This window comes from Panthera pardus, unplaced genomic scaffold (assembly GCF_024362965.1).
Source record: "Panthera pardus isolate Hobbes unplaced genomic scaffold, ASM2436296v1 HiC_scaffold_27, whole genome shotgun sequence".
NCBI classification, from domain to species: domain Eukaryota; kingdom Metazoa; phylum Chordata; class Mammalia; order Carnivora; family Felidae; genus Panthera; species Panthera pardus.
In genome coordinates this window covers 78874693-78888057 of record NW_026526843.1, presented here as the reverse complement: position 1 = coordinate 78888057, position 13365 = coordinate 78874693, and the positions used below count along the sequence as shown (strand labels likewise).

Genomic DNA, 13365 nt, shown 5'->3' with positions numbered 1-13365 from the left:
CAGTGTATTCTGCCCAGATCCATCAGAGGAAACACTATCTATGTCAGCTATAGTCCTATAAAATTTCTTAAGTTACAAGACTTGAAAATTGAAATCATACTTCTTGATTCATGGGCTACAGAATGGATGCTGTGTTAGCATGAAAATAACATTAATCTTGTGTACATCTCCATCAGAGCTCTTGGGTAACCAGGTGCACTGTCAACAGTCATATTTCGAAAGGATTCTTTTTATGAGCAGTAGGTCTCAACTATGGGGTTAAAATATTCAGTAAACCATGTTGTGAATACATGTGCTGTCATCCAGGCTTTGTTTTTCTATTTATAGATCACAGGCAGAGTATATTTAGCATAATTCTTAAGGGTCCTCAGATTTTCAGAATGATAAATGAGCACTGGCTTCACCTTAAAGTCACTAGCTGCCTCTGCCCCTAGCAAGTCAGCCTGTCCTTTGAATATTTGAAGCCAGGCATTGACTTCTCCTCTCTATCTATGAAAGTCCTAGAGGGCATCTTCTTCCTTTTTAAAAATTTTTATTTATTTTTTTTAATGTTTATTTATTTTTGAAAGAGAGAGAGACAGGAGTGTAAGTTGGGGAAGGGGCAGAGAGAGAGAGAGAGAGAGAGAGAGAGAGAGAGAGACAGAGACAGAATCTGAAGCACGCTCCAGACTCAAAGCTGTCAGCACAGAGCCTGACGTAGTGCTCAAACTCACAAACCATGAGATCATGACCTGATCCAAAGTCAGATGCTTAATAACCGACTGAGCCACCCAGACACCCCAGGGCATCTTCTTCCAATAGAAGGCTATTTCACCTACATGGAAAATCTGTCTAGTGTAGCCACCTTCATGAACTATTTTATCTTTTGGATGACTTGCTGTAGCTTCTACATCAGCACTTGTTGCTTTACCATGCACTTTTATGTTCTGGAGATGGATTCTTTCCTTAAACCTCACAAACCAGCCTCTGCTAGCTTCAAACTTTTCTTCTGCAGCTTCCTGGAACTAAAGAGAATTAGGGCCTTGCTCTGGATTAGGCTTTGGCTTAAGGGGATGTTGTAGCTGGTTTGATCCAGACCACTCAAATTTACTTCATAACAGCAATAAGGCTGTTTCACTTATCATTCATGTGTTCACTAGAGTACCGTTTTTAAACAAGCTTATTTATTTTTGAGAGAGAGAGTGAGCAGGGGAGGGGCAGAGAGAGAGAGGGAGAGAGAGAATACCAAGCAGGCTCCCCACTGTCAGTGAAGGGCCCGACATGGGGCTCCAACTCAGAACCCTGAGATCATGACCTGAGCCGAAATCAATAGAGGCTTAACCGACTGAGCCACCTAGGTGCCCCACTAGAGTAGCATTTTTAATTTCCTTCAAAAACTTCTCCTTTGCTTTCAAAACTTGACTACCTTTTTGGCACAAGAGACTTAGCTTTTGGCCTATCTCAGCTTTCGATATGCCTTCCTCACTAAGCTTAATCATTTCTAGCCTCTGATTTAAAGTGACAGACATGTGGGGCGCCTGGGTGGCTGTCGGTTGAGTGACCAACCTCGGCTCAGGTCATGATCTCACGGTTTGTGGGTTTGAGTCCTGCATCGGGCTCTGGGTTGAGAGCATGGATGGAGCCTGCTTGGGATTCTGTCTCTTCCTGTCTCTCTGCACCTCCCCTGCTCTCTCTCAAAATAAACATTAAACATTTTTTTTTTAAAAATAAAGTGAGAGATGTGCACCTCTTCCTTCCACTTGAACACCTGAGGCCATTGTAGGGTTATTAATTGGCCTAATTTTAATATTCTTATGTCTCGGGTAATAGGGAAACCTGAACTGTTGGTCAGTAGAACAGTCAGAACACACACATTTATTAAGTTCACCATCTTGTATTGATGAGGTTTGTGGTGCCCCAAAACAATGAAAAAGAGTAACATCCCAAAGATCTCTGATCACATATCATTGTAACAAATATAGTAAAGTTTGAAATATTGTGGGAATTACCAAAATGTGACAGAGAAACAGGAAGTGAGCAAATACGGTTGGAAAAATGGTACCAATAGATTTGCTTGATGCAGGGTTGTCATAAATCTCCAATTTGTAAAGAATGCAATATCTGTGAAATGCAATAAAGCAAAATACAATAAAATGAGGTTATGCCTACAGACCTTTTACCTCCATTCCTTGAAGGTAATTCCCATTCCAGGCCTCTCGACTCTGACGAGTATGATGAAGTAGGTCTAGTGCTAGCCTAGAAATATATATATATTTTTTGAGGTACGACTGACATACAAAAAGCTGTACATAATTAATGTATACACCTTGAGGTCAGAGATAAGAATCATCACTGGCATCAGTCTATGCCATAAACATGTCCATAACCTCCAAAAGTTTCCTCCTGCCCTCTTTATTTTTTGTGATAAAAGCACTTAACATAAGTTAAGCAAAGTTTTAAGTACACAAATCAGTATTGTTAATTATAGGCACTATGCTGTTCAGATCTCTAGGACTCATTTGTCTTGTATAACCAAAACTTTGTACCCTTTGACTAATACTTCCCCAATATTCCCTCCTGACAGTCCCTGGCCACCACCATTCTACTCTCTGCTTCTATGAGTGACAATTTTAGACTCCTTATTAAATGGTATTTGTCTTTTTGTATCTGGCTTATTTCACTCAGCATAATGTCCTCTGATTCATCCATGTTGTCCCAAATGGCAGGATTTCCTTCTTTTTTAAGGCTGAATAATACTCTATTGTATGTATATGCCATATTTTCTTTACTCTTTCATCCAACAATAGACACTGAGGTTGCTTTCAAGAACCCCAGATGATTGTCATGATGAGGTAAGTTTAAGAAACAGTGCTCTCTAGTCAGATTGTTTTTTTTTAGCAAAATATCATCTAGAGTGACTGATGGCAATTAAATCCTGATCAGGGCAAGGAAGAAGCCTTCTAGCCACAACACCCTTCAGAATAGCTGAGTACCCTGGCTCCATTTCCACATGTATGATGAATGCTACCATCTGTAAGCAGAAGGACTTTCAGTTCCTGGCTCAAACGGATCCAGTTCAGTTGTTAACCTTGTAATTTTTCAGGAGACTGAAATGATTTAGGTGAGCTTTAAACAATAACATACCCAAGTAACTAATCAAGAAGCACATTTGACCTTTAAAGAAAGTAAGAGTTGAGATTCTCAACAACTGCCTCTAGCTTTTAATTGCTAGCTCACTGTTCAATACAACAAATATGAATTGGGGCCTTCTAAGTGCCAGGAGGCAGAAAGCACAGAGTAAGACACTTAATATGTTAAGAAGTTATAATCATAGGGTGCCATGGAAACATAGACCAAAGGCACCTGACCAGTCAATGGGGCAATGATTTCTAGAGGAAGCGACACTTATTTATAAAACTCAGGGGGAAACAGCTCTCTGAAAAAAGTTTAATGTCTCATTTCCAATAGCAAGTAGTCTAAAGAAGTGGCTTTCAAATTGTGCTTACCAAACCAGTATTTGGGTAGATGGAGAATTGGACAAAACCACCAGACAGGAAAGGTACTCCTGCTTTTTCTTCAATCTGAGCTCATATTCTCCATTTTATCTTTAAAAAAAATTTTAAGGTTTATTTATTTTTGAGACACAGAGAGACAGAGCACAAGTGGGGGAGGGGCAGAGAGAGAGGGTGACACAGAATCTGAAGCAGGCTCCAGGTTCCCAGCTGTCAGCACAGAGCCCAACATGGGGCTCAAAACCATGGACTGTGAGACCGCAAGATCAGATCATGAACTGAGCCAAAGTCAGATGCTTAACCAACTGAGCCACTCAGGCGCCCCTCCATTTTCTCTCTCATACTTTGGTTCTTTCAGAAATAATTTATTGAAAAACACTTGCTATTAGAAACAACTAGAAGTATTTATCACTAGAATGTGAGCACCATGAAGGCCATGATTTCTTGGTACATTTTGACTTTCAACCAGTATTTACTGGACCAGGCACGGATACATGCCAGGCATTCATCTAGGTGTGGAAATACCATAGTGACCAAGAGGCCCAAATTCCTGTCTTCATGGAGGTGACATTCTAGTGATTACTATTTCATGATAGGCACTGGGCTAAATAATTTAAGATGTATTTCACTTATCTTTCTAAATCTGTGAAATGAGTATCCTTAATCCCCCTCCCTCCTTTTTTCGAATGTTTATTTATTTTTGAGAGACAGCATGAGTGCAGGAGGTACAGAGAGAGGGGGACAGAGAGTCTGAAGTGGGCTCCACGCTGACAGCAGAGAACCTGATGCAAGGCTTGAACTCACAAACCACGAGATCATGACCTGAGCTGAAGATGGACGCTCAACCAACTAAGCCACCCAGGCGACCCCCCTCTTTCTCAATAGAAAAATTTAAATAACTTGTCCCAAATCATACAGCCAGCCACATGGCAGAACTTGGACTTGAACCTAGTTAGGTCTATCTGCAAAATAATGCTCTTTCCATCGAACATGTTTATCAAATAAAGGCAACTGGAAAACTGAGTATTCACTAACTTCAGATCAATTCATAAAGTAATACAATAATCACAGGGCCATAAAGAATAGATTGTGAGCTTGTTAATTGCTGTGATTTTATTATATCCATCTGGCTGTCTAGAAGCCTGCCTGGACCACAGAAAGAGCTTAATACAGAAGCAACACCACTTTCTGACCTCTGTGATACTTGACTTCCTCCAACGCATCCCAAATTCTCTTGTATTGCTAGCCTCATTCCCCACATAGTGTTAAATCCAAACTTGTATCTGACTCAGGCTGAGCTCTGTAGTCCACCTACTCCCTCTGTTCTCAATTCCAAAGCAAAAAGAAATCAGAGATGACAAGGAAGCATCACTTCATAAGAAAAGCCAATGGGAGGGGTGGATTATGTATAAGTCTGCTTTAGCAATAGAAATATGGATGGTTTATATTTCAGCTGCAAGGCCTCTGTGCCTCAAAGTCTAACTGAGCTGTCAGCACAGAGCCTGACGCAGGGCGCGAACTCATGAACCATGAGATCATGACCTGAGCTGAAGCCGGACGCTCAACTGACTGAGCCACCCAGGTGCCCCTAATTTCTTTTAAACTACACTACACTGTCAGTGTTAATGATATAAACATGCAAGATACTGGAGTTTACATCTTAAAATTCAAAGTTAATAACACAAGTTAAAAATAGAAAAAAGTTAATCATTACATCTGTGTGTGTGATTTTTCTCCTTTAACTTGGAACAGGAGGTCTGATGCCAAGTGTGCCAAGAGGTCAATGTTAGGTTTTGTATTTTTGTGTTAGGGTGTGCAGTAAAGAATTTAGCTTTGGGTCCTTGGGAATGATTAATTTTATCCCATCTTGTAATAGAAAACGGCTGTTTAGAAAGGTAGGAATTTCCACAGACATTTTGCACACTGTTTCTTATTATATTTAGGGTAACGACCCCCAAGATATTTGTAGAATTCTGGTATTCCACTGACACCATGCTTCATTTTCAATACCATAAAACAGTAATTCGGTATCTCCATTGTAGCTCTTCTTTTACACCATAAACATTGAGGAAGGCTAACTGGACAATATTAGTTTATTTTCTGAAAATATAATACCAGAGAACCTTTCCTGGAATGCAACAGACAACTTCACAATTTTGGGAATGTAGTTCAGGCCATCACTTTCATTTCTTGGAAACCAATTTCAGCAAAGTCATCCAGTTTATCACCTGCCAAATGAGTTTTCCAAAGGCGTAATTTTGCTAGAAACGAGCAAATACAACCATACATTTGTGAAGGTATTTTTGAATAAACCTGCTTTTATTCAGAGTGCCTCTCTAGATGAGTTGCAATGTCAACCAAACAGGTCAAGTATTCTATTTCAATCTTTGCTGGTGCACTGAATGCTCTTTGGATGCCAGAAGTCTCTTTTTTTAGTATCTTCAGTACCACGCCTCAGTCAAGGCAATCAATCTACATATAATAGGGCAGATTTCCATAACATGCATCTAATAATTCAAAGTATTCAGCTTTGTTTGGTGTAAGCCACATTGTTAATCACTAGTTCCTAACATGATTCATTTTGAACATTTTTGCATAATAATTGGATCCTAAGGAGTGACATAATTAAAATCTTTAAGTCCTTATAAAGTGTTTCTGCTTCAAATTGAAATATTCTGAGTCCAAGAGTAACACTACGGCAGAAGTACCATCTGTAGTCGTAATTTTGACCAACCTATACCAAAAATTTCATGACTTTCCTTAACACACAAAATCCAGGTATTTGTGAATGTACCTGTCATAGGCTCCAAGTCCCAAAGAATTAGATTCCATCAAAATTCTTAACACATGAATTATATCTAGGTGCAATTTTTCTCAAACTTTAGGGTGCATCAGAATCAGCTACAAGACTCGTTAAAACAGATTGACAAACCCCACCTCCAGCTTCTGATATGGTAGGTCTGGACTAGGGTCTGCGAATCTGCATTTCTAACAAGTTTCCAGGTGATACAGTACTGTTGGTCAGGAACCATACTGTGAGAACTACTGGCTAGGCACAGCGAAGTGTACAGCTATATGGGGAGTGCTTATATCTATGTAGCCAACTGAGATCTAAAACTTCACAAATAACTTACTGTCCTCAAAATGTTCAGCCACCAATGTTTAACATCCTGAGCAACAGTATTTCATACCTTTACAAATGCTTGTTCATTATGTAATTTCTGCTGTATTCAACAGACATTTTCTTAAACTACCACCGACAAGATTTTCAGGCCCTGGCAATGCTTTCATTTACTATATAAATGCATTTCATAACAGTATCACTTACTCTGTCTGTATTCCAAAACACAGCCTATTGAAATTCCAAGCCCTATTAAAAGTTTTGTTTCAGCACTCTTCATTTTTATACACTGGTCATATTTCCTACAATGGTTTATTTTAAAATGGTGTCTTAAATTGCAGTATTTCAACAGACATATTTTATTTAGATATAGAGGAATACTCATCACTTTCACCAAGAAATAGGTTCTCTCTGATTTTCCTTTAAATATGTGATCTTCTTCAGATGATTATTGCCAGCTTTTTAAGAGAGAGAGAGAGTGAATATCTAAAACTGGTATTTTAGATACAAATGGAAGCCTTACAAATGGTAGACAACACCTCAAGCTCCATGACTGCTTTTTGCCTTAGGGCATAAAATGTATGCAGACTTAAGTACTTCAGTGTATTCTTTGTGCCATAACAGTGCCCAGAAGATGGACTAGCCTACTCGTACAGTTCTGGTTCAGGTGCTTCGGCTATGCTAAGAATTGTTCAATAGACCAAATTTAAGCCTTACATAGTGACCTGATATGAAGACCTTTCTGCTGAAACTGACCTCTTTATAGATATGCCTATCAACAAATTGGCAAAAGGAAGTTTCCCAAAGATGAAAGATACCTCGGTTAAGAATTTTAAGCATATTTTAGTGTTTTTAAATTTTCATTAGTTATGTAACAACTGTTCATTCTTTCAACCAGTGCTTTCTGCACACTTGCCATGTGCCCAAATACTGTGTGAGTAGATGCAAAGATCAAGTCGCCTACATATAACAGATAATCACAATATATTATGGTACAAGCCAATGGAAATATATAGAGTACTATGGAAACACAGGAGAGACTGAAATTAATATGGACTAACACGTATATAGTAGGTTTCACATATATTATAGCTGGTAATTCTCTCGACTGTCCTGGGAAACATGGTATCACTTTCTTATCCACTTTATAAACGAAGATTCTCAAAATGAAATAATAAATTACCCAAGATCCCACTAGTGACTTGAATGCAAGTCTTTGGACTTCAATTCATTTGGTCTTTTCACTATAGCACAACAATCTCTTGTCACTGAATTAAAAAAATTATCTTTAAATACATGACCTTCTTGTGTGATTTTGTCACTTTTCATAGATGTGGGTGCAAGAAATATTTCATGCTTATCAAAACTACTATTAAAAAGTACAACAATGATGTTTTCATTACCTATTTCTGTGTAACAAATTACCCCAAAAACTTAGTGGCTTAAAAAAAACATTTATTATCTCATAGTATCTGTGGGCATGGCTTAACTGGGTCCTCTGGCTCAGGGTCTCTCACAGGATGCAATCAGAGTATTAGCCAGGGCTGCAGTCACCTCAAGGCTCAACTGGGGAAGGATCCATTTCCAAGCTCACTCACTTGGCTGTTGACAGGATTCAGTTCCTTGTGGGTTGTTGAATTGAGGGCCTCAGTTCCTCACTGGCTGTTAGTTGGAGGTTGCCCTCAGTTTCTTGTCATGTGGGCCTCTCCATAGGGCAGCTCACAGTATGGCAGCTTGCTTCATCAGAGTGATCAAGCAAGAAGAGCCAGAGAGAGAGAGAGAGAGAGAGAGAGAGAGAGAGAGAGAGAGCGAGCGCAAACAAGATGGAAGTCACAGTTTTTTAATAACCTAATCTTGAAAGTGACATCTCATCACTTTGTTGTAGTCTGTTCATTAGAAACAAGTCACTAGGTCCAGCCCATAAACAAGGGATGGGGGGAGATTACACAAGAGTGTGAATACCAGCAGGTGGGAATCATTGGGAGCCACTGATATAAGATGGCTATCATGAATGGCAAGAGGTACTTGGTCACTGTGTCAGGAAGACACCATGGAATCATAGAGATTCCAATAAATAAAGACCATGTGGCTCAGCAAAAGGGGGCAATCGGTGTTGCCAAAGGGTCTGATAGTTCAAGAGTGGTTGGAAAGTCAGAATTTTTTGCAACATTTCACAATTTTTTAAATGCTGGCAAGAAAGCCCTATTTTTCAAAAAAGAAATGTGTTCATATAATGCAAGTTAATATTTATTCTTCCAATCCATGAGCACGGAATGTCTTTCCATTTCTTTATATCTTCTTCAATTACCTTCATAAGCTTTCTATAGTTTTCAGCATACAGATCTTTTACATCTTTGGTTAGATTTATTCCTAGGTATTTTATGCTTCTTGGTGCAATTGTGAATGGGATCAGTTTCTTCATTTGTCTTTCTGTTGCTTCATTGTTAGTGTATAAGAATGCAACTGATTTCTGCACATTGATTTTGTATCCTGCAACTTTGCTGAATTCATGTATCAGTTCTAGCAGACTTTTGGTGGAGTCTATCGGATTTTCCATGTATAATATCATGTCATCTGCAAAAAGCGAAAGCTTGACTTCATCTTTGCCAATTTGGATGCCTTTGATTTCCTTTTGTTGTCTGATTGCTGATGCTAGAACTTCCAGCACTATATTAAACAACAGCGGTGACAGTGGGCATCCCTGTCGTGTTCCTGATCTCAGGGAAAAAGCTCTCAGTTTTTCCCCGTTGAGGATGATGTTAGCTGTGGGCTTTTCATAAATGGCCTTTATGATCTTTAAGTATGTTCCTTCTATCCCGACTTTCTCAAGGGTTTTTATTAAGAAAGGGTGCTGGATTTTGTCAAAGGCCTTTTCTGCATCGATTGACAGGATCATATGGTTCTTCTCTTTTTTTTTGTTAATGTGATGTATCACGTTGATCGATTTGCGAATGTTGAACCAGCCCTGCATCCCAGGAATGCATCCCACTTGATCATGGTGAATAATTCTTTTTATATGCTGTTGAATTCGATTTGCTAGTATCTTATTGAGAATTTTTGCATCCATATTCATCAGGGATATTGGCCTGTAGTTCTCTTTTTTTACTGGGTCTCTGTCTGGTTTAGGAATCAAAGTAATACTGGCTTCATAGAATGAGTCTGGAAGTTTTCCTTCCCTTTCTATTTCTTGGAATAGCTTGAGAAGGATAGGTATTATCTCTGCTTTAAATGTCTGGTAGAACTCCCCTGGGAAGCCGTCTGGTCCTGGACTCTTATTTGTTGGGAGATTTTTGATAACCGATTCAATTTCTTCGCTGGTTATGGGTCTGTTCAAGCTTTCTATTTCCTCCTGATTGAGTTTTGGAAGAGTGTGGGTGTTTAGAAATTTGTCCATTTCTTCCAGGTTGTCCAATTTGCTGGCATATAATTTTTCATAGTATTCCCTGATAATTGTTTGTATCTCTGAGGGATTGGTTGTAATCATTCCATTTTCATTCATGATTTTATCTATTTGGGTCATCTCCCTTTTCTTTTTGAGAAGCCTGGCTAGAGGTTTGTCAATTTTGTTTATTTTTTCAAAAAACCAACTCTTGGTTTCGTTGATCTGCTCTACAGTTTTTTTAGATTCTATATTGTTTATTTCTGCTCTGATCTTTATTATTTCTCTTCTTCTGCTGGGTTTAGGCTGCCTTTGCTGTTCTGCTTCTATTTCCTTTAGGTGTGCTGTTAGATTTTGTATTTGGGATTTTTCTTGTTTCTTGAGATAGGCCTGGATTGCAATGTATTTTCCTCTCAGGACTGCCTTCGCTGCATCCCAAAGCGTTTGGATTGTTGTATTTTCATTTTCGTTTGTTTCCATATATATTTTAATTTCTTCTCTAATTGCCTGGTTGACCCACTCATTCGTTAGTAGGGTGTTCTTTAACCTCCATGCTTTTGGAGGTTTTCCAGACTTTTTCCTGTGGTTGATTTCAAGCTTCATAGCATTGTGGTCTGAAAGTATGCATGGTATAATTTCAATTCTTGTAAACTTATGAAGGGCTGTTTTGTGACCCAGTATATGATCTATCTTGGAGAATGTTCCATGTGCACTCGAGAAGAAAGTATATTCTGTTGCTTTGGGATGCAGAGTTCTAAATATATCTGTCAAGTCCATCTGATCCAATGTATCATTCAGGGCCCTTGTTTCTTTATTGACTGTGTGTCTAGATGATCTATCCATTTCTGTAAGTGGGGTGTTAAAGTCCCCTGCAATGACCCAAAGCTATCTACACATTCAATGCAATCCCAATCAAAATTGCACCAGCATTCTTCTCGAAACTAGAACAAGCAATCCTAAAATTCATATGGAACCACAAAAGGCCCCGAATAGCCAAAGTAATTTTGAAGAAGAAGACCAAAGCAGGAGGCATCACAATCCCAGACTTTAGCCTCTACTACAAAGCTGTCATCATCAAGACAGCATGGTATTGGCATAAAAACAGACACATAGACCAATGGAATAGAATAGAAACCCCAGAACTAGACCCACAAACATATGGCCAACTCATCTTTGACAAAGCAGGAAAGAACATCCAATGGAAAAAAGACAGTCTCTTTAACAAATGGTGCTGGGAGAACTGGACAGCAACATGCAGAAGGTTGAAACTAGACCACTTTCTCACACCACTCACAAAAATAAACTCAAAATGGACAAAGGACCTGAATGTGAGACAGGAAACCATCAAAACCTTAGAGGAGAAAGCAGGAAAAGACCTCTCTGACCTCAGCCGTAGCAATCTCTTACTCGGCACATCCCCAAAGGCAAGGGAATTAAAAGCAAAAGTGAATTACTGGGACCTTATGAAGATAAAAAGCTGCACAGCAAAGGAAACAACCAACAAAACTAAAAGGCAACCAACGGAATGGGAAAAGATATTTGCAAATGACACATCGGACAAAGGGCTAGTATCCAAAATCTATAAAGAGCTCATCAAACTCCACACCCGAAAAACAAATAACCCAGTGAAGAAATGGGCAGAAAACATGAATAGACACTTCTCTAAAGAAGACATCCGGATGGCCAACAGGCACATGAAAAGATGTTCAACGTCGCTCCTTATCAGGGAAATACAAATCAAAACCACACTCAGATACCACCTCACGCCAGTCAGAGTGGCCAAAATGAACAAATCAGGAGACTATAGATGCTGGAGAGGATGTGGAGAAACAGGAACCCTCTTGCACTGTTGGTGGGAATGCAAATTGGTGCAGCCGCTCTGGAAAGCAGTGTGGAGGTTCCTCAGAAAATTAAAAATAGACCTACCCTATGACCCAGCAATAGCACTGCTAGGAATTTATCCAAGGGATACAGGAGTACTGATGCATAGGGGCACCTGTACCCCAATGTTTATAGCGGCACTCTCAACAATAGCCAAATTATGGAAAGAGCCTAAATGTCCATCAACTGATGAATGGATAAAGAAATTGTGGTTTATATACACAATGGAATACTACGTGGCAATGAGAAAAAATGAAATATGGCCTTTTGTAGCAACATGGATGGAACTGGAGAGTGCGATGCTAAGTGAAATAAGCCATACAGAGAAAGACAGATACCATATGGTTTCACTCTTATGTGGATCCTGAGAAACGTAACAGAAACCCATGGGGGAGGGGAAGGAAAAAAAAAAAAAAAAAAAAGAGGTTAGAGTGGGAGAGAGCCAAAGCATAAGAGACTGTTAAAAACTGAGAACAAACTGAGGGTTGATGGGGGGTGGGAGGGAGGGCAGGGTGGGTGATGGGTATTGAGGAGGGCACCTTTTGGGATGAGCACTGGGTGTTGTATGGAAACCAATTTGACAGTAAATTTCATATATTAAAAAATAAAAAATAAAAAAAAAATAATGCAAGTTAAATGATAGAGGGAAATGAAACATCATTCAACTAGATGATGCCTTAATATTCAGTCCAAACCCGCTATTTGATTTCAGATTCTGGTAAACACTACTGATCAAAACACTGCTGATCAATAAAGATCAATGGAGTTCTTTAAAAAAATGTATGGGCCTACTGGCTGCCAGTTTGCCATCCTTGCCATAATCTTTGTAATTTCCTTTATGGTAAAAGAGTAAGGGTTTTGGTGTCTGGTATGCAAATCGTGGTTCTGCCACTTCCATTGACTATGCCCTTGGGCCTATGACAAGGGCCAGAGAAATGATCCTCTGGGCTCATATTGTTAGTATTTTCGTACTTGTCTCACCTAACAAGGTCCTGGAGAGACAGAGTATCCTCCTGACCTCAACACTCCCTTAACTCACATCCCTACTTCATTTTCCTCCACAGCACTTACTATACCACCTAAAATATTATATATATATATTTTGTCTTTTTATTTTATTGTCTGTCCTCCCCACTAGAATGTAAACTTTATAAGATCAGAAAACTGTCTTGTTCACTACTTTATCTTCATAATCTTGAACTGTGCCTGGCACACAGGACTCGTGCAATAAATATTTTTTGAATGAATGAATTCCATTGTTCATAGTACTTAGCATGGGGTCTGGCACAAAGAAGATGCTCAAAAAATGTTACTTGAACTGAAAACCATTCACTGTCCTGAGAAGACAAATAGGATGAAATGAGGCCAGAGAATGGCATGCAGAACATGAAGGACTCTGCAGGCCACCATCCTAAGCTTAAAGCATGAGAGTGAAATGATCTAGGTCCAACATACATGGCACCAAAGATATTCTGTTCAAAGTAATAGTAGCT

The 13365-nt window shown here is 39.2% G+C and overlaps 1 protein-coding gene across 4 annotated transcripts in view; it reads right to left on the bottom strand.

Annotated features, from left to right (window-relative positions):
- FAM120C (family with sequence similarity 120C) overlaps positions 1 to 13365 on the bottom strand; it is a 123612-nt gene that overhangs the window by 102860 nt on the left and 7387 nt on the right. Inside the window, exon 2 of one of the 4 annotated variants that reach the window (XM_019436640.2) lies at positions 7939 to 8349. The exons of 2 other annotated variants lie outside the window; for them this stretch is intronic. In XM_019436640.2, the coding sequence (XP_019292185.1) occupies positions 8332 to 8349 (18 nt within the window). In that variant the 3' untranslated portion in view covers positions 7939 to 8331. Of the gene's footprint in view, positions 1 to 7938; positions 8350 to 13365 lie in introns of those variants that run through there. One more of the 4 variants, XM_019436639.2, reaches the window with a different exon arrangement.